The sequence below is a fragment of the Mytilus galloprovincialis genome, chromosome 9 (assembly GCF_965363235.1).
Source record: "Mytilus galloprovincialis chromosome 9, xbMytGall1.hap1.1, whole genome shotgun sequence".
Lineage (NCBI taxonomy): Eukaryota > Metazoa > Mollusca > Bivalvia > Mytilida > Mytilidae > Mytilus > Mytilus galloprovincialis.
The window spans coordinates 88132893-88154763 of NC_134846.1; the positions used below are offsets into that span (position 1 = coordinate 88132893).

General features: G+C 31.3%; 1 protein-coding gene across 1 annotated transcript in view; it reads right to left on the minus strand.

Moving 5' to 3' along the window:
- Positions 1-18181: 18181 nt before the first annotated feature.
- LOC143046286 (uncharacterized) overlaps positions 18182-21871 on the minus strand; it is a 54744-nt gene continuing 51054 nt past the window's right edge. Inside the window, exons 22-24 of the mRNA XM_076219378.1 lie at positions 21385-21638; positions 20680-20854; positions 18182-19970 (exon numbers count right to left, since the gene is read on the minus strand). Of these exons, the coding sequence (XP_076075493.1) occupies positions 18595-19970; positions 20680-20854; positions 21385-21638 (1805 nt within the window). The 3' untranslated portion in view covers positions 18182-18594. The remainder of the gene's footprint in view (positions 19971-20679; positions 20855-21384; positions 21639-21871) is intronic.

Below are 21871 nucleotides of genomic sequence, written 5' to 3' on the forward strand. Positions count from 1 at the left end.
CACTGTCGATTAAAATTTCGTTCTTAGCAGCGTTATCCGACATTTAATTCAGTCTTAGAATGTTTTAGCAAAAACTTGCGGGAGTGTAAATCATGCGTTTGATTGGTGTTTCCTTATAACTGTTACATGCATATAGAACAGCACGTTAAGTAGCCAGTCCATAGTGTCTCTTAAGGCACATTTTACGTCATGAGGTTTGTATGTTCGTTAGATTTTTTATACATTTCAATTGGTGATGTGTATTGGATATTGTGTGCGTACTAAAAACTGTATGTGTGTGCATTATACGAAGTGATGTCTATTTTATGGTATGTAAGTACAAAGTAATGTGTGTTTGTGCATTATACGAAGTGATGTTCATGTTGTGTTGTGTGTTTAGTTTATGTTTGTACATTACACATGGTGATAGATAAATAATTGAGTATCCATCCATGACACAAAATGATTTCAAAATGGTTTGAGTTATGTTTTGTGTTTAATGTTTGTAAATGCATTTAGATCCGTAAGTTTATTCTATGTTGCGTATGTAGTCTTTGTGTATTCATAACAGCTGGTGATACTTATTTTATGATGTGTATGAACTCTTTGTTTGCAGTAGAAGTGGGTGGACACGATTCACCATTTGTAAATTCTGAATTTGAAGCTGGTTTGTTTTATAATACAAAGTAACGACGTTTATCGAAATTGAAATTGATTTAAATGTCATATCGTTTAATGAAATCCGTTTAATTAAGTCTTGTTGACGAGGTTAATTTGGTCTATGAACAATAAATAAGAGTATAATTTTCTGTTTTGAAATTTGATACCAGTATCAACGCTTTTGAATAACTATATTGGTTCGATAGAATTTTTTTTTATACTGGGAACAAAATCCTCTGCAGATAATTATGATATTTAAGGGGAGGTGGTCAGTTTATGATGCAAGTAATACGCTATCCAGTACACGTGCATGTATATGTCAAATAATTTTCAGGTATCTTGATATCTTGATATTCCCCTCACTTAATTTCTCAATCATATTACAGTGAGTTGACTATGGGTGTTACCGTTTATCTGTAGCTATTGTTCAACCAGATTGAAACATTGACAATGAAATTTGGGCATTTAAATTGACCAGTTGGTTTGGTAGATTTAAATCTACCTTGATGCTTCCTGTACAGTTTTTTATTCGCCTAATCAAAACTTTCAGCATGCATTTTTCCTGAAGTATTTCTTATCCTATCACTTCACCTATTTAATTGTTACTGTTGTAGTATAACTGAGACAGTTTTTTTTTAAACTTATAAAAAAAATTATATGGCATCAAGGCTTCAATTTTTATCTTTGTTGAATAACATAATATGCATTCAGTCTAAATTAGTTTATACATGGTATGAATAATGCTAGAATATGACTACTTATATTTGATAACTAGACACAAACTTATTTCATGTTCTTACAATAACTAAACACTGTGAATTTGATAAAAAAAAAAAACTTTTCTCATGTTTTTTTTTATTAGAGAATCATAAAACAGGTAAAAAAATCAACATTGTTATGAACTATTTTATTTACTTTACTTATTTTACATCTCATCCAATATTCCCTTTTCTTTATCAGAAATAATTTATAATATTTTTCTAATTTTATGAACATGATGAAAGTTTTCGAATATTTGTTCATGCTTTTGACTATATAACTAGATTTTCTCTCCATATCAGTATTCTGTTAAATTTTCCATGACACATGTATACATATCCCTAAAATCAGGTACATAATTTTGCAATATTTGATTATTTCCATTATCACATTTAAAATGAGTATCCTCACTTTACAAATACTTTGGATAAGTTTATTCATATATTTTCACTATATCACTTGATTTTATTATATCTACAGTATTGAGTTTTTATTTCATTTACATGTATATATTCCAATCAAACAATTTTAGATCCAAAACTTTATAATGATTACTTCCAATTTTATCCCCACATTAGGAATATTTTGGAATATTTTACTTTTTCATTTCACTTTATCACTATATTAGACTATATCCACTTTATGAATTTAACATTTTGTTTCATTTCCATGATAATTCCAATGATATATATTCCATTTAAACAGGTGAATCACTCTAACTTATAATATATCAAAAAATTATAATGAATGTGTTGCAATTATTTCTCCTTCTTGCATTCAAGTTTGATTTTTTATAACCTTTTAGATAACTTATTCCATATTATGCAAATTGAATTTCTTTCAGTGAACACAGTATTTTTTCCACAAAAATCCTCTTATAATAAATTTCAAAGAAAAACACTGCAAATATCATAATCCAAAATGAAAAATCTTGAAGGGACATCATAAAGAAATGCACAACATATAATCCATCTGAAAATTGAAACTTAAAATCACCTGAATAGATCTTTCATGTGTCAATTACAAATGGACAATACTATGTATGAGGTTTACAAATTTAAAGAATCATTTATTATTTGAAAATAGTTTTAATTTTCATGCATATTAATATGCAGTTGACAAAATATTTTACTGATTAAGATTTTTTGGTAAATTTTAGAAATATTATCAATACTGGGGATTAAAAACAATGAAAACCTAAAAATATGTATACCCTTTCAAATTTTTGATAGAATAATCCTAGGTAAAGAAAAATTTCAGGAAAAAAGCATGCTGAAATTTTGGGTTAGGTGAATACATTTTTTTACAGGTAACATCAAGGTAGATTTAAATCTTACAAACCAACTCGTCAATTTAAATGTCCCAATTGTATTGTCAATGTTTCAATCTGGTTGAACACAAGCTACAGGTAAACGGTAACACCCATAGTCAACTCACTGTAATATTGCTACTATAAGCTTAATGAAGAGATTCGAATCACTCTCTTTTAAATGTCTAAATTATTTCTTTAACTAGTTTTTCACAAATTTTTGAATAATTAAGAAACTCATTATTTGGAATGCCCAACAAAAGACATGACAAATCTGAGCACACTGATCCAAAGAAAAAATCTCATTTGCATTCATACCATATTCTTTTTTATATCAGAATTCCAATTGATAGTAATTGAAGTATACAGCTAATGGCTGGCTAACTTTTGTACACTTTTAAAGCAATTCATACAAAAGTTTCAAACAAATATCATATTTACATAATTCTGTAATTTCTCATACAAATATTTTTATTGTATCATGTCACTCAATAATCAACATTTTAGTGCGTGTTTGCATATGCTATACCAAACTCATCTTTATATTAAGGATGGTACTGAAACTAGGACTACTTTGTATCTAGATTGTTTTCCTGTTGTTGACTCAGATAATAAACTTTGAACAGTTGTAGCTTTTCCATGACCTACAAGTTGTATTGCAACTACCAAGAGTTGGTTTACCGATACTATGTGTCTGTCTCTCAGCGTCAAGTTTAAAGTGGTCTGAAATGCCATGGCAAATATACTAAAAAGGGTCTTAAGACAAACTACCGTATAAACAACATTAAAAATGAACGAGAAACATGACAAATCAGCACGTACCCTACCAAAACCCGGGGTGATCTTGTGTGCTCCAGAAGGATAAAAAATAGTGTATGAGCATATGATCTTTCAATTGAGAAAAAAAGGAATAATGTTATGCATAGTGCGAAAAAAATCAAACACTCAAAGTAAACCTTAAGCATTTTTATGAATTTATATTCGAATGCCCTTAATGGTAAATTATTACACAATTATTTTATTTATTAATATTACTTTTACTGTTAAGTCTATTTTTTTGTTATATCTACTTTACGTGACTCTGCATTTATGTATGCCGTCATACTTTGAACGACAAAATTAATTAATGTCTACCTGTGCGAATTTCAAACGCGCAATTTTACACCAGTACTGAAAACCTTCCATCCTTTACGAGGAGACTTTACATAAATAAATAAAATCGTATAAGATAAGCAAAATGAGGATGTTAAATTTGATGTCTCCCTTTTTGTGCTTCTCCGTTACACATCGTTGACAATGTTATGAAATTTGATGCGACTGTCATACAAGTGAGAGGTTTAGCTAGCTATAAAACCAGGTGCAATCCACCATTTTCTACATTAGAAAAAGCCTGTATCAAGTCAGGAATATGACAGTTGTTATCCATTCGTTTGATGTGTTTGGACTTTTGATTTTGGGCTTTGATTTTGGACTTTCCTTTATGAATTTACGTTTTACATCTCGTCACAATTTTGAAGGTCATCTCTACCGTTAACAAAATGGAAGTAAGCATTTTAGAAATTTGTGAGTTCAAACACATTATATTGGTGTAATTACATTTCTACACGGAGCCTTGGCTCACACCAAACAGCAAGTTATAAACAACCACAAATAAATTTCTAGTGTAATACCATTTGAACAAACGGTCTTATCTATATAAAAAAAAACGGGAAACGGGAAACACTTATGAACCACATCAACAAACTACTGAACATCAGATTCACAGAGCGAACATATTTAATAAAATATTAACACAGATATATAATTTGGCCATATATATTTTAATAGTATGATTTAGTGTTAACAATGAAATGTTCAAATATCTCTTTGACACATTCTTCATTTTCATTTTAACTATGCAAAGTAATTAAACCATGACTAAAGGTTGATAATTTTTGATTTAACTGAAACTAACCGAATCGTTAACTTAACAAATAAAGTAAACAAAATATGTAGGTCAATATAGGAGCGTAGAAAAGTGACATGCCGCAAATCTGACATGCACATGGTATAACAGCTGCATACATAACCTCGTTGACTTACCATAAGTGGTTACACTTAAGATGAACTAATCAGTGATGCTTGCTAAATGTTCAGAGGTAAATGTTTAAGGTATTAAAGAAAAGTACAAATTAATAAAGTATACCGGGATGAACAACAGGAATTTCAACTATCGCAACAAAGGTAGGTTTAACATTGGTTTAAAGAAGATGTGCATTCAAACTTGCTCGATTGATTGATTCAACTGTGCAAAAAGTAAATTTTGTTTCGTTCTCTGCTATGCAAATGATTTATTCAATATGTTATAATGAAAACGTAAAACGAAAAACAGTTAAGGTGGTTTATGTTTCCATAAGTTTCTATAGTATCAACGATACAAATTTTGTTAATTTTCGGAAATTTGAAGAAGTCATTTCACATCTGTATCTTTTTCTAATTTAAAACACATATTTAAATGACTGACTTAATCTATAATTCATCTCTCTTTTATGGAACGCCACAGCCGTCTTATGTGGAACTTTGATATAACTTTATGCTGTTTTATCATTACTTAATGATATTTTGTCTTTACTTGATATTTTTATACATTACGTAATGATGTATTAATATAACTCAATATGGAATATTCATTACTTAATGATATTTCGATATTACACGATATGGTTTCGTATTGACTTGATATAGTTTTGTCATTACTCAATATGGTTTTGTCATTACTCGATGTGGCTACACTATTATTTAATATGGTTTTGTCACTAGTCAATGTTGTTTTACCATTACTTGATGTGTATGTGACTTAACGTGATGTAGTTGTTTCTTTATATGATGTGGTTTTGTTATTTCGTAATGATGATTTGTCTATTCTTTATATGGTTTTAACATTACGTAATGTGGTTTCAAAATTTGACCATTTTACACTACTTGATGTGTTTGTTTCATTATTTGATGTGGTCTTGTCATTCTTTAATATGGTCCTGTCATTCTTTGATGTGGTTATCCCATTACTTGATGAGGTAAAACCACGTGACTAATTTGGAAAACCCTGTTCTATTTTTAGATAGATTTCCATATTGTATGCGCGTTGAATGCGTTTGGCCATCCATCTAATTAGTGTTCAAATTAAAGTTTGGGTTACTGTTTGAGTTAAACTTTTAGTTAGTTTTCGAATTCAAGTCATACTTATAATTAAAGTTCTAGTTAGTATTGAGTTTCGAGTTGGACTTCGAGTTTGAGTCACATTTGAAGGCAGAGTTCTAGTTACAACTTTGAATTTGAGTTACTTCTTGAAGTATAGTTTGAGTAAGATTCGAATGTAAGTCTCATTTTAATTAATTAATGCTTTGTGCTCCTGACTTGGGTCAAGTACATAAAGAAAGTGCACTTGGCGGAGTTTAACATGTATGTGAGAGAACATCGAACTGTTACAGTAGTGTAACAGCACAACACGTGAAAAAATGTAAACTAGACAAATAGATGCACCCGCACTCCACTCATTTAAAAAGGACAAAGTTCAATTTTTCTCCCAAAAAAGGAAAAATAATAAAAAGAAAAAAACCTGACCACATGCACACCACCACCTCAATACATGTACAAACAGCTAGCAGAGTGATAAATTTCTAGCATTCAAACTGTAGGAGGATTTATCTGGAAACGCCCTACTTATGCAAGTAAATTTCCCAAAAATGACAAAGTTCAACTTTCTCCCAAAAGAGCACATATTATTAAAAATTAAACCGTGACCACATGCAGCACACCTTTAATATATGTACAAACAGACAGTAAAGAGTAAACTTCCTAGGATTCAAACTGTTGGAGGAGTTATGCGGAATAACTATATACCCATAATGGGACGGAAAGACGGACGGACGGACAGAGGTTAAACGCTATGCCCTCAACTTTCAGTTGCTGTAAAGTTGCGGTGGCTACAAAAACTGTTTCAATTGGCTGGCTCAATAGATCGGTATGACTGGGTAATTTATATCCATCGGGGTGATCTCGGGTTCCCCAGAAAGGTAAGGAGATTCTGCTCAACGTGTGGCACCCGTCGTGTTATTCGCGAAATTATAAACCGAGTGATTTGGTCTTATCTTGAAGTTCACATTCGAGTAAAAGATGAAGGTATTATGGTTACGACAACTGGAACATCTGTAACAGATATTCCAAAAAGTTTATTTTTCAATTAGTGCGAGGTAGATCAGAGAATTCAATTGATTAAAAGTAAAATATTGGTATTCGTAATATGTTCAAATGATCATTAATTTTTTTTTAGAGAATTCTTATTTTATAGTATTGATGCTTTATCGCTTAGTCCGAGTCTCCTCCTCCGATTTTCATGTGACTTAAGTGTGAGTTGATTTGACGTGTCTCATTTTTTAACCAAAAAGTATTAGTCTTTTGATTTGTGTCGAGCCTGCGACATAAATGTAGCGACAGTGAGACACAACAACGTCACCGAAATTGGTGTCTTTTCGGGACCTTTTATAGCTTACTATGGGGTAAGGGGTTTGCTCATTGTTGAAAACCATACAGTTTTTTTTAGTTAAATAAAACCGAATTAAACTGTTTTGACATGATAAATTTATTACCTCCATGAAGCGTTTTAAAACTTGTATGGGAGTTTTTCCTAAATATCAAGAAAAAGCAACTACAGAAAAACATATTGTTTTAATTTTTTTGACCGATGAATGTACAGCCGATCACCATTACGCTTTTACACTGAGAGCAGCAATATCAGGCGAATCACAGCGTTCCGTGGACTTTTTTACAAATTTATTATAATACTGCTTCTATTTGAAAACTTCGGATCAAATAACAGTACCAAGTAGTTTGGGGATATCCCAATTATGTCCTAAATACTGTAAAAGTTTTAGGATTTTATTTTTTTATTATTGTCTGCCGTTCCCCTTTTTCATACCAAATAACTCTGAACAACCACTCAAATTACATCCAAAGCTCATTAAACAAACGATATATTAAAATCTGTTAAAAAAATAGATGTTTTTTTCACATAGTGCATGGTGGCCTTTTGTAGCTGACTATACAACGTGTTGATGGCTGTACGATTGCCTATATATGATTTCTTACATCCACTGCCTTTCAACTCTTGTGGATATTTGTCTCATTGGCAATCACACCACATCTAACTTTATTTCAACTCCTATGTCGCATTTTGTATACAGCAAAATTGTTTATTTAGTACGCATATCCCGGAGCCCTCTTTTGGGAAGCCCGAGCAAAATTTAAGCCCTTGTTCTGCGATGTAAAATTTAATTACGAACTCAAAAAGACATATAAAATAGCTCGAATTTCAACTCGAAATCTTAATTAATAAAAATGAGACTTACATTCGAATCTTACTCAAACAATACTTCAAGAAGTAACTCAAATTCAAAGTTGTAACTAGAACTCTGCCTTTAAAGTGACTCAAACTTGAAGTCCAACTCGAAACTCAATGCTAACTAGAACTTTAATTATAAGTATGACTTGAATTCGAAAACTAACTAAAAGTTTAACTCAAACAGTAACCCGACCTTTAATTTGAACACTAATTAGATGGATGGCCAAACGCATTCAACGCGCATACAATATGGAAATCTATATAAAAATAGAACAGGTTTTTTTCCGAATTGGTCAAGTGGTTTTACCTCATCAAGTAATGGGATAACCACATCAAAGAATGACAGAACCACATCAAAGAATGACAAGACCACATCAAATAATGAAACAAACACATCAAGTAGTGTAAAATGGTCAAATTTTGAAACATCATTACGTAATGTTAAAACAATTTAAAGAATAGACAAATTATCATTACGAAATAACAAAACCACATCATGTAAAGAAACAACTACATTACGTTGTGTCACATACACATCAAGTAATGGTAAAACCACATTGACTAATGACAAAACCATATTAAATAATGGTGAAACCACATCGAGTAATGACGAAACCATATCGTGTAATATCGAAATATCATTAAGTAATGACTATTCCATGTTGAGTTATATTAAATCATCATTATGTAATGTCAAAACCACATCAAGTAAAGACAAAATATCGTTAAGTAATGATAAAACAACATAAAGTTATATCAGAGTTCCACATAAGACAGCTGTGGCGTTCCATACTCCTTTGTTTTTTCTCTGTGTTGATGAATATCAAGTTAGATTTTTATGGAATTGTATTTTGTTATAATACTAACAGTTTTATATTAACTAAAGTACTTAAACATTGATTAATTCTAATACAACAGAACACTCTTGACATTTATTGTATTAGTGAAAAACCAAATTCTATATTAAGACACAAATCAATGTATTGACATATTCATGATGTAAATGTTAAAAAATAATATAGATCTGATTGTTACAAATAGTTGCTATTACAATCGGGTAAACGACTGCAGTAAAACATGTGCGCAGTAACTATTTGATTGAATTTCGTCTTTGTTTTCAAATCAAGATTCTTTCAGATATACAACTAGTAAACATTTATACTGAAATCTTGACAGAAATGTTAACATTTATAATTATTCTAAATAATAAGGCTGTTATTATCCTAGGCAAAACCCTAGACGTATTGGTCACAACTTTTTTGGAACTTTTGGTCCTCAGTGCTCTTCAACGTTGCACTTGTTTTGGCTTTCGGACCTTTTTCATCTGAGCGTCACTGTTTAGTCTTGTGTGGACGAAACACACGTCTGGCGTCTTAAATTTCAAACCTGGTACCTATTGTTAGCTATTATTCGCGTGTTTCTCTGTCCTTTATGTTTTCCCATTTATGAGTATTGTAGTCCTGACATGTAATGTTGTCATTTCAATGTTATATTTATTATTGCCATAAAAGCGGGAGGTTTAGCATGCCACAAAACGAGGTTCAAACCACCATTTCAAAATGTCTTGTACCATGTCAGGAAAATGTCAATTGTTATATTATAGTTCGTTTCTGTGTGTGTTGCCGATTTACATTGGCTACCCGTCCAAAACAGATCACAATTCAAAATACTCACTTATGTGTACTGCGCTTTGAATGGCATTGGTCCTGCTTACATTCGGGAACTAGTCAATTTGCACGTGCCATACCGATCCCTGCGTTCAAGCTCAACTAGACTAATTACCGTTCCAAAAGTACAGACGAAGACGTACGGTGAAAGACAATTTGATTTGGGTAGTGGCATCTCTTTGGAATAATCTCCCGAACAGTTTAAGACAATACAAGTCCTTATATTGTTTTAAATCTAAGCTAAAAACTTATTTTTATCGCAATGCTTTTTCCTTTCTTTTTTACGTTTTTTTTCCCTAGTTTTGTATAAACTTTTCATGCATTTTGTTTGTATAACTTTTTATGATTTTTGCTTTTTTTGCATGCTTTAAACCTAGATTGCTATTTTTTTAAATTTAAATTTTTTTTTTAATTTGTTGTTTTGCAATGTTTTTTTTTGTATCGACCATTTCTATTATGGTAGGCATTTTTGTTTTATATTTTATGTTATTATTTGTATCTAAACAGTGTATATTAATGTTTTTGTCTTTGATTTGTTTTAATTACCATGTTGAATGCACAGCGCCGTAGAGTATTTTTTTAAATTTCTATATAGGGCACTCTATAAATTTTCATTATTATTATTATTATTGTTACATTGTAATGTTGTGTTTCTGTTGTGTCGTTGTTATCCTCTTATATTAGATGCGTTTCCCAAAGTTATAGTTTGTAACCCGGAATAGTTTTTTTCTCAATCGAATTATGAATTTCGAACATCAGTATAGTAACAGTGCACCTCTCCAATAGGACAACTGAATACACAATGATTGTTAATTTAACGTTTTTAATTATTGTGTTCGGGATTTATAAAGACAATAACAAGCAAAACCAAGGAGTAAATAAAGACTCTCAAAAACACCGTATACGGCACCCGTTGTCTTTATTTCTTTGTTCAGTTTGGTAATGATGGAAGGTTATTGTGACTGAGGTAGAATATTTAAAGGATATATACTATATAATGATATATAAGGTATACCATAAGAATAGTATGGAGTTCTCAACTAGATTATAATGGTTTATCTTCTAATCTAGAGCATCTGGGATGTAAAATAGTTATCACATTAGGACATGGTGTGTGAGTAAGATTACCATCTTGTTCCCGGCCATCGGGTGATCTTACACTGAAACACCGCGTCCTCATGGAATAACTATTACTTTGATCAGTATGGTGCTAATTGTTAACGAAAATAAAAATGTATTATTTTCGTACGTCTGAAGCGCATGTTTTAGATTGAAACACATGTAATGGAAACATGTGTTTAAATTCTTCTTATTTGGTTTCCTCATATACTGATACAAACAACCTAATCCTTTCCTGTATTGAAATTCTCTTAAAAGGGTTTATTGCTGTTTTGCGTTTTCATTAAATCAAAACTCCTCTTTGTTTATTTTCTGCAAGGAAGTGAGCTGGAATTAACATATTGAAGAGATATAACAAAGGTTATTGTTTTGCAAATAACTAGATTTTAACTGGATTGAAGGTAACCTGAATAGAAGTATGTAAGTTATATTAAACCTGTATTGGATCCAGTTAGATGTTACTTATTATATCTGTCCATTTTATTAGAAAGTTATACTGGCACACATTAATTAAGATGCAGGTGTCACTAACCTAACAAGTAAAGGAGTATTTCAAAAAGAATGTGGGCTGTTGCAAAGATATATATATTTGTGTTTTTGAAAAGAAATTTCTTTAAACAAAATTAAACCAATTCTATCTTTTATTCATATTAAAAGTTAATTCATCGACTTCTGTTGAACTGTATGATCCTGACATTGGAAATGCTCATAAAGAAGGATGAGAGGTTTTTAATCTTTTAGCGCTGAATGTTCCTACAGTGGTGTTATAGCACATCATACGAACGTGCTGTAATAACATGTTCCTGCTGCGTGCAGTTTGATAAGACCGCAGAGGTTAAACTCGGCTTGATTTTTGTCTCTAATACATCTATAGTTAAGACAATAACCCCAAAAAGCAATCCCAACCTTCCTTGTGGGTGTGAAACCTTGTGGTATAATTTCATGGAGATTCATATTATAATTAATATCAAGTTATTTACTGAAAACAAAATTTTAGGACGTCGGCGACGACACTGACAACGCCATAACACGAAAATAAATTTTAATAATCAGTCATGAATATCAGGATTCGAAAAAGCTACAAAAGAAACATGCTCACTAGTTTTTATACGCCCGTCAAAATTTTGACGGGACGTATTATGGTATACAAATGTCCGGTGTCTGTCCGTCTTTTCGTCTGTCCGGCGTAAACATGTCGCACCGTAACTTGAGAACGACTTATCTAAATTTCATGAAACTTAATATAGTTGTTTCTTATGATGTTCAAATGATCTGTATACTTTTTGGTGAAAATCAGATTTAAACTTTTTGAGTTACGGCACTTTGTAACTAAAACAGTGGTGTGATTTTTTTTCACATGTCGCACCGTATCCCAAAAACGATTCTTAACTATTGCTTAAAACTTTACACACTTTTTAGTTATATTAATCTTAATATCTGTATACTTTTTGGTGATGATTTAACATGTCCCGCCGTGTCTAAAAAAAATGGTTATTGCTTAAAACTTTCTCAGAAACTATTTATGATTATTGCATAAAACTTCTTCACAAGACGTCGGGCGTATCATGCGTTCATGGTGCAGCTGTTTATTGGAATGACATTTTGCTCATGTCTAAATTAGGGCATTTTTATCAAAATATAAAGGCAACAGTAGTAGATTGCTGTTCGAAATTCATAAATCGTTTGAGAAAAAAACAAATCCGGGTTACAAACTTAAACTGAGGAGAATCAAACTAAATATAAGAGGAGAACTACGACACAACAGAAACACAACATTAAAATGTAACACACACAGAAACGAACTATAATCAAACACATTAAGCGAATGGATAGCAACTGTCATATTCCTGACTTGTTACTGGCATTTTCTTTTGCATGCACAGTTATCGTGAGTCTCTCTTTTGAATGAAACTTCTCATTTCAATTTAAAGCAATCTGCTGTGCTTAGCCAGATGTAATACAGTAGTATATTTCAATTGTTTTTATGTCGAAGAAGGTCATTTTAATCACATCTTTAAAATCAAGTTTTTCAAATATTTAGAACTATGACAAGTGAGTAATATTAAATTGTGTTAAAACAGCAAAAAGTAAAATAAAAAAAATACTGAACTCCGAGGAAAATTCAAAACGGAAAGTCCCTTATCAAAAGGCAAAATCAAAAGCTCAAACACATTAAACGAATGGATAACTACCTGTCATACTCCTGACTTAGTACAGGCATTTCCTTTCGCATGCGCAGTTATCGTGAATCTATTTTGAATGGAATTTAGCATTTCAATCTGAAGCAATCTGCTTAGCCAGAGGTATTGTAGTAGTATATTTTAATTGTTTTTGTGTCGAAGAAGGTCAAAATTATAACATGAAAAAGTGACAAAAATGGGTTGCCCTCGACAAAAAAAAAATAAACAGTCTGGTATTTTCTCTTGGCTGCACGTGTTTTACTACTGAATATTTGTGATCTAGGAAAAAAAATAAAAACTGGGTTAACTTTCTTAGTTCATTTTATCAAACCCACAAAACATATAAGTTTTCAAGCAGCAGTATATGTTGGCCCTACAAAAAGGCTGTTTTATATTGCTAATATGAGCGGCCGACTCTACATTTACTCAGTTGTGTTTTTTTTATATGGTCATATTTATAAAATAACTGTTTACAAAATTAAATTTTCGAAATACTACGGATTTTCAACACCAAGGAATTGTTTTAAGTTTTGAACATATTATACGTTTTCCTAACGAATATTATAATATTGTATCGATATAAAATGTGTAACATAGGTATACTTGTAATGCGTTTCTATTATTTAGATCCGTTGCATATTTCCTAATTGATATTTAAGTCTGCCAAAGTATGCAGTTAATGAAATGGCTGTAATTTGTGTTAAATAAGCTTTCAGTATGTACTCCTAGTTGGAATCATTGTATCGTTTGTCTTTTATCCTTTAAGTCCTTTTGTATTTGTTCTTAGGGCTGATATTTTCACAGTGTCCACCTATGTTTGCTTTCAAAATATATATAGAAGCAAACTGGATCTAAGTCAATAATGATGGAAGATTTTATTGTGTCATGATTGCATGTTTGCCTTTCAAATACATGTACTATATATTGTAAATATGTTTAATCAGAGGAGCCATCCCGTACTACAACTTCCGCTTAGTGACGTCAAAGCATACAATATCTTACTATTTACGGATGTTATAATCTAGAAAGTTATTATTGCCCGATCAAAATAAAATTCCATTTAAAACAGTCAAAAAATATATTGTATATGAACAAATTCTTTAACAACTTTACAGGTACAGTTACAACTTTTTTCCAACTCCATTCCACAATTAGAATTTATGTGATAAAAGACGTTGAGCAAAATCTAACTACTATATCAAAAAAAATTCTTTAATTTTTTTTTTATATAGTAGTTAGATTTTGCATAAAACACCAACGTATAAAAGCTTTAAAATGACATCAATCCGAAAAGAGGGTACTTCCTACATCTGATTCACCATTTGTTCACCGAGTTAATATTTGTCGGAATAGTCCTAAAACTCATTCTCACATAAAACATTCGATTACATACCTGTTAATAAAAGCTTTTTTACCTTAATTTGTTATCCTAAAAATATTTAAGAACGTTGAACCCAGAATATATTCATTCCAACCTCAGCAATCATTGTTTTATACGGACAATAATATAACGCAGGCAAAACAAAGGCAGATTTAGTATATTTTGTCTTAAGTATTTGTACCGTTTGAAACTCAACTCAACGGTAGTTATCGGACGGAATGTATGTGTCACGTTTGTAACGCTTTTCCTGATGGGTTTCCCTAACAGTTGCTACAAAAATACCAAAATGTTTAAAAGATTCTAAAAAAATGACATTCCCCGCTACCACAACAACATAAAAAATGGTAACAGTAGAGAGGTGTCCTGCAGTAACAATTATCGACATTTAGAACCAATATTTATGTTATCAGAGCGTAACTGATGAGCCTGTATTAGATGACAAGCAAGCGCGTCTGGTGTACAAAAGTTCAATACTGCTATCTATAATGAGATTATTTACAGAATTTTAAAACAAAGCTAACGATTCATATTCAAGTACATACAATATAAATTGTGTTACATACTCATGATTAGTTTCTAATATATAGATCCTTTGAATATGTTTCATTATTAACTATATCTGTATTATATTGTCATTTTGACGTCATTAAACGGAAGTTGAAGTACAGACTGACTTCTCTGCTTAACAATCTTTACGATATATAGTACAGGTTTTATCAAAGGCAAACATGAAAACATGACATAATAACATTTTACTACATCATTATTGACTTGGACCCCGTTTATTTCTATTAATATTTTTAAAGCAAACATAAAGGTTAACTGTGAAAAGATCAGCAGTAATAAACTAATAACGATTTCTATTTGAAAAAGAGAAAATCTATGTTATTCTCTTTTTTCCACTTTACTTGAATGAAATGTGTAAATACAAAAGGACTTTAAGGACAAAAGACAAACAACACAACACAACGAGTCTCTAGGAGTACTCACTAAAAGCTATAAATGCTAGTTTTAAACTATTTACAATCATTTACTATTGCTTTTGGCAGACTTAAATATCAATAAAAACATATTCAACGGAAACTAATCATCAGTATTTAACACAATTTATATTGTATGTACTTGAAACTGAATCGTTGGGAAAACGTATGATCTGTTCAAAACATAATTTTGAGCAAAAATATAAAAACCTCATTTTACTCAAAAAGTAGCACATGAAGGTATATTTTTAATTACATATTTGATTTAATGAGGGGAAAACAGCCTATATGCAAATTGTCAGCAAAATTTCAATATGGGATCAAAACTGTATCGTATGCCGTTAATATTGAAGGAACAGTTATAAAATTCAATCCACCTGAAACATTCGACTCCATGCCAGTTAACAAAGTCAGACAACATCTACAAATTCTTGATATTGACATTTTGAAAATCAATGAATTAAAGAGCCTTTAAACAATATAAAAATAACAATTGTGTAGACCTTCACCTTATCCCTGACATCAATTATCTGCTTAAAGACAAATGATTTCTTATAAAAAGTCTGATGACGTACCTTTTATGTGTCACAACAACATATGTTTAACACAAAAGGGGAAACACTTTTGTAACATCTACCGAAGAAGTGATTAAAAAAATACAGTATACAGAAATATGACTCCAATGTGCAAAAGTTTTTGGCGAGTTTCAGAATCATGTCGAGGAGGCATAGAAAAAGAGAAGCGGATTGTCTCACATATCATTTCGTTGTACCATTGTGTACGCGTTATGTCAATATGAGCATATTTATCATATTCAAATTGATAAGCTATATTTATTAAGTCGATGATAAAACATGCTGTTGTTAAATCACTGTACAGTAGAGATATCCTTCTTCATTTTTTTCTATTTATTTCTTGGCGATAATGTGCACAGCTGTGGATACGAAACGCAGACCTACACTCTGCTCAAGCATAATTTATCTGTCCAAGATCTTTACACTCTAGTGTATTCTATTTATGTATTGATTCCAACGTTTGCTTAAAATTCTTATTGTTGCAGGTTTACAAATTGTTTTGACAACCTGTCATATGTAACTGACAGTTTTCAAACGACCAAAATTGTTTGACGATTATTCATAATGTTATTCAAGTGTTTTTTCGCAGTACTCATCATACCATTATTCTTTTATTTATGGAGAATAATTCCCTTTTTACAGTCTGAAAATTGACAAGAAGATTTTTTTTTATTCAATCTCTAAATTGTTTAAATTTTTCAAACTTGTTCGGTTTCCCGCTTTCGCGAAGAAATTTGTTTATTTCTTTTGATCTTGTTTGTCACGAGATTTTGTGTCAAATAAAGGAAGGGTATCATACTGCTTGTTTGTTGATAACGGGAAAAAATGACCGATAAACAATCAAAATAAATTTATTATATTGTCAAATGATTCTGGAGCTAAATCATCATACGAATTTATTGCAAACAAAATGTATTCTCTTTGGAAACTTGCCTGATCAATCGTCCTCAGATTTCTGTATCTAATAATACGACTTTTTATCTGAATCCTTAACTGATATTCATGTCAACACCGACGTGCTGACTACTGGGCTAGACGAGTTCCAAATATATCATGCAAACATGATCTATTATCGATTAAAACAATTGTATCTTAAAAATTATTTGATATAAATGAAAAACGTCACCAGAATGTTGATACCATTTCTTTGTTTACATTGAAAAATCACGTTACAACTAAAGTTCCTTACAACAGAACCAACATCGAAAACAGTTATTTCTATTTCCTTTTATGCAGATTCGGAAATAAAATGTTCGATGTTGACATGAATATCAATTATGTGGTCATTTTTATAAATTTCCTGTTTAAAAAACTTTGAATTTTTCGAAAAACTAAGGATTTTCTTATCACAGGGATAGATTACCTTAGCCGTATTTGGCACAACTTTTTGAAATTTTGAATCCTCAATGCCATTCAACTTTTTAGTTGTTTGGTTTTGTAACTTTTTTGATATGAGCGTCACTGATGAGTCTTATATAGATGAAACGCGCGTCTGTCGTACTTAATTATAATCCTGGTACCTTTGATAACTATTCCCTATTACAAGTAAAACCTGTCTCATAAATATTTTGGTGACAAATATGCCAGAGAGTTGCTAAGCCGTTAAGGCACATCCAATCCTTTAATAAGGGGACGAAGTCCCCTATAACAGTAGAAAAATCAATAAAAAAAAGGAAAAATATTCACGAATTTTTCATTGTACTAATGAACTCAAAACGGTTAACTATTTTTGTCACTTTTTATAATTCCCGCATTTGCGCAGAACGCAGATATCCACTTCCTTCTTCCGTTCTCGTTGTCATGAGACGTTGAGTAGTCTGGTAAAATAAAATATAGGAACTCAAGGAACACAAAACCAATTTCATTTTAAATAATTCTTTGTCTTTGATATGATGGATAAACGTTACCTGATGATCGCATTTCTTTATTTACATTGAACATGACGTCATAACTTAAATAACGTCACAAATAAAATCCCTAACTAAAGAATAAAAATCGGAAACGTTACGGTATTTCCGTTTCTTTGTAAACAGCTTTTGAAGTTACAAAAAATAATTCATACAGACTTCGTCCCCTTTACAGGTGATGCCTGCCTCATATTAGAGTACATGCGTTCGCTTTGCTTTTATTTTAACTTAATTTGTATATTCAAGAAGGACTTTAGAAAGTTGAACATTGAATATATTCAATCCAACACATGCACAAATTATTTAATACTGCAAACAATATAACGAAGGAAAAACAAAGGCAGATTTGGTATTGTATGTCTCAGATAACTTTAAGCGAAGTTATCTAGCGCGCATTAAAATAAGATTATTCAATAAAATGACATGTTTAAAGAAAAAACAATCATAACCTTTTATGTATTAAACATTTCTCAAACAAAACGAGATTATGAAACGAATTTTGCACTAGTTTATTGTTGCACAGAAAAAAAGTGATTGCAGAAAACGATTTCAATGTACCATTTAATGTTCGGTAGCATCATCTGTTTAATTTTTCGTGTAAATTATAGTCCCGTTTTAAACAGAAGTCAAACGTAATTTTTGCATTCGTTATGTTAAAAAGTAACTTTAAGATCAACTATTTACCAAGGACAATATAAATTCTACTGATAAATACGTCTTGGACGTATTTTCTTCTTCGTTAAATCGACTTTCGGTTTTACCATTTCGATTTGTTTTGTAGTTTCTTGTCGTATGATTTCTATTTGTTTTGGAACTTCCTTACTTAATATGTAGTCTGGTGACAACTTCATCTTGTCTTTTGTTGTGGTATTATTTGATGCAATAATGAGACCGACAGCCTCTTTCCAGAAACCTGCTACAATGTTTGTGATGCCGAATGTTGACCTAACAGGTTTGTTCCTGACAGTTGTAATACCTACATTTAATGTTGCATTCATCATTGTCATTAAAATCCACAACAAAAACAAAACAAAGAAGAAGTAATAGGCTCTTCCCAGAACGGGCTCCACAGTAAACAGATCTTTGATGCTATTTTTACCGATAATAGCATTGACCAATGTCGTTGAAGATACGAATAAGTTTTTGTATGTTTCTAGATACCTGCCAAATATTAAATGTCCAAAAGTAAAAAACGCTACATACACGATCAAAAACATTACAAAACATCCACAAAGATCACGGCTCACATGTCCTAGTATCTTTCCGAATTGATTTATTCTTTCATTGTAGCTGAGAACTCGCATGATTCGGAATGTGGTCAGAAATATAATGAATGCCAAGAAAATGTTAAACAGTTCGTCCCATGACGCAATATGACTGAAGTTGACGAATTCATTCTTATGATTTTCCCATTCTTTCATTGCCATATTAATCATTATCCATCTTCCAATATACATTACGGTACAAATAAAGAATAAAATTATAATTAAAATGTCAAGAATATTCCATAATTCCTTAAACAACTTCTTTCCGTTTCTCCGAATCAAAAGACATTTATTAACAGAAAATATAAGTATTCCAATTAGTACAATAATTTCACAAATTAAGATGAACATACCAAGGCCTCCGACATGTTGATAAGGCCGAAATGGTTTAATCAATGTACTTGTTATGATCCCACCTGATTCCGGAAACTCGGTCAAAAAGGAAATGAAAACAAAAACATTGTCATCTACGTTGTACAAAGTGAATTCTGTAAATATGGCTCTCGTTTTACGATCTATCCATGTGTATTTATACAAATCATTGAGAACTAGACGTGATATGTTGTAGTTGACAACAAATTCTGCTATGTATCCACCACCGCCGTAGGTAGAATGTAGTCCTGCGGCCGGAAGTCCCCAAATATCAACAGAAGACACAAAATTCCAGGCAGCATGTGTCATATTATAAACAGCTTGACCTCTGACACAAGGGCGAGACTCCCAGGCTACACAATAGTTTCCATCCTCCTCTCCGTAAATAGAATATTCACCATAACATGTAAAATTACCCCAAAATTCTGTTCTACATGGCTCTGAAAAAGTTAATACCTACATTTATATCAAGTGACTTTTAATAATAAATTTCCCTCGATGTAAAAAAGACTACGACCAAATGAGTTGTAGAATTTCAGTTAAACTCCTTTGATAGCTTGCTTATTATACAAGTTTTGTCTTCTCAGATTCAAGTTGCGTTTTATTTTTAGTTGTAATCAGCTATTTACTCTTATATGTTAAGACTGTCAATCTGAATGTTCATGACTTGTTTTTTTATATTCTTGAGAATATGTTTATGTATGTACTTATTATGGCTTTCGAATATCCAGGTTAAGGCATTCCTGATAAAGATATATCTAAAAAAAGACTTTAGATGTAACCAACTTATGTCATTAGTTTCATTAATCAGTTTGCCAATACGAATATTGTTTAATTGAAAGTAGCCAAAACAATAAGGAACAGAAAAAAGTAAAAACACAAAAAAACTGAACTCCGAGGAAAAATCAAAAAGGAAAGACCCAAATCAAATGGCAAAATCAAAAGCTCAAACACATCAAACGAATGGACAACAATTGTCATATTCCTGACTTGGTTCAGACATTTTCTTATGTAGAAAATGGTGGAATGCCACTACTAACTGAAAATAATCGTTGCCAGACTTAGCTGCAAACCTCAATTTCACAAGTTCGAACTGGTAATTAAATTGAACACAGTAGTAATACAAATAAAGATGTTTGTATTATTTACCTTGAACTGCTCTTAGTTGTCTTAGTCTCATTGGACCAACACGAAAATTGACCTGGTCTTGTACATATAATCTTCTATCGGCTTTCAGTTGATCTCCATTGGAATGGTATCTTGGAAACAGAAACGGAATAAGAGTCTCGTCGATCCATGTATATAAATTAGATGCAGTTGTAACCTGTAAAACATTCTGATAGTTCAAGACATATGACAACAGAAGTTATAAGATGATTTTCATATTTTGTGTCTTAGTTACACATACTGAATTATGAATAAATAACATAACCTACAGATGTATTTGGTTATAAACTAAAATATTGACTATTCTAAATGTGGATGAAACAAAGATTATAAGATGACTGTCCCTCTGGTTTCGTCCCTCTTTTAGCAAATGGCAAGATAAGATCATAAAATTTGATTGCAATTCTGACATATTTTGTACAACATTTGAGAAGCTTTTAATTCATCACCAATCAAAGTCCTGTAACTCTGGCATGATTAAATTTTAATTAATTTTGTAAAATTGAGAACTATGAGATCAGGAAAAACCATGTTTTGAGTTATAATATAGTCTAAGGCAGATTTTGTTTTATTCCTTACATTTCTTTGGAAATATATCCGAAGTGATATATGGCTGTTTCTATCTCGTATTATTTTCTTCACATTTTCAACATTTAAATAAAACATCGGTATATAAAGACAACTTACCTGATCGTATCTAAACGTTGAATCGCCTGTTGAGATATTATTCGATGTAACAAGATGCTGTTCTAGATGATTTTTGACGTTGTACCATCTTGAATCCCTGTTACTAAAACTGACACAATACAAAACAGCAAGGAATATCATATACAAAACTAGCTCTATGAATATCTCTTGCATAAGAAGTCGCTGCTGTCTTTTTTCTTTCAATCTAGCAAGTTTCTTTGGTTTCAATGGAGCTTGCTTCTTTTGGTACACATCTATAGAAAATTAAGATAAACAGAACTTAGGAAAGTTATGAATAGCAATAAAAAGGTCATTACACGCAATAACCTCTTTATGGACTCTAAATTATAGCCATATTGACATAAGATTTTCTCTTGCTGAAGGTTTTGCTTGATGATGTGTCGGTCCATTTACTATATTCTACCTAATAATGTCATGTTGACAAATAAGAAACTATGGTCCCAACTTCGCAAGGCACAGTGTTCTT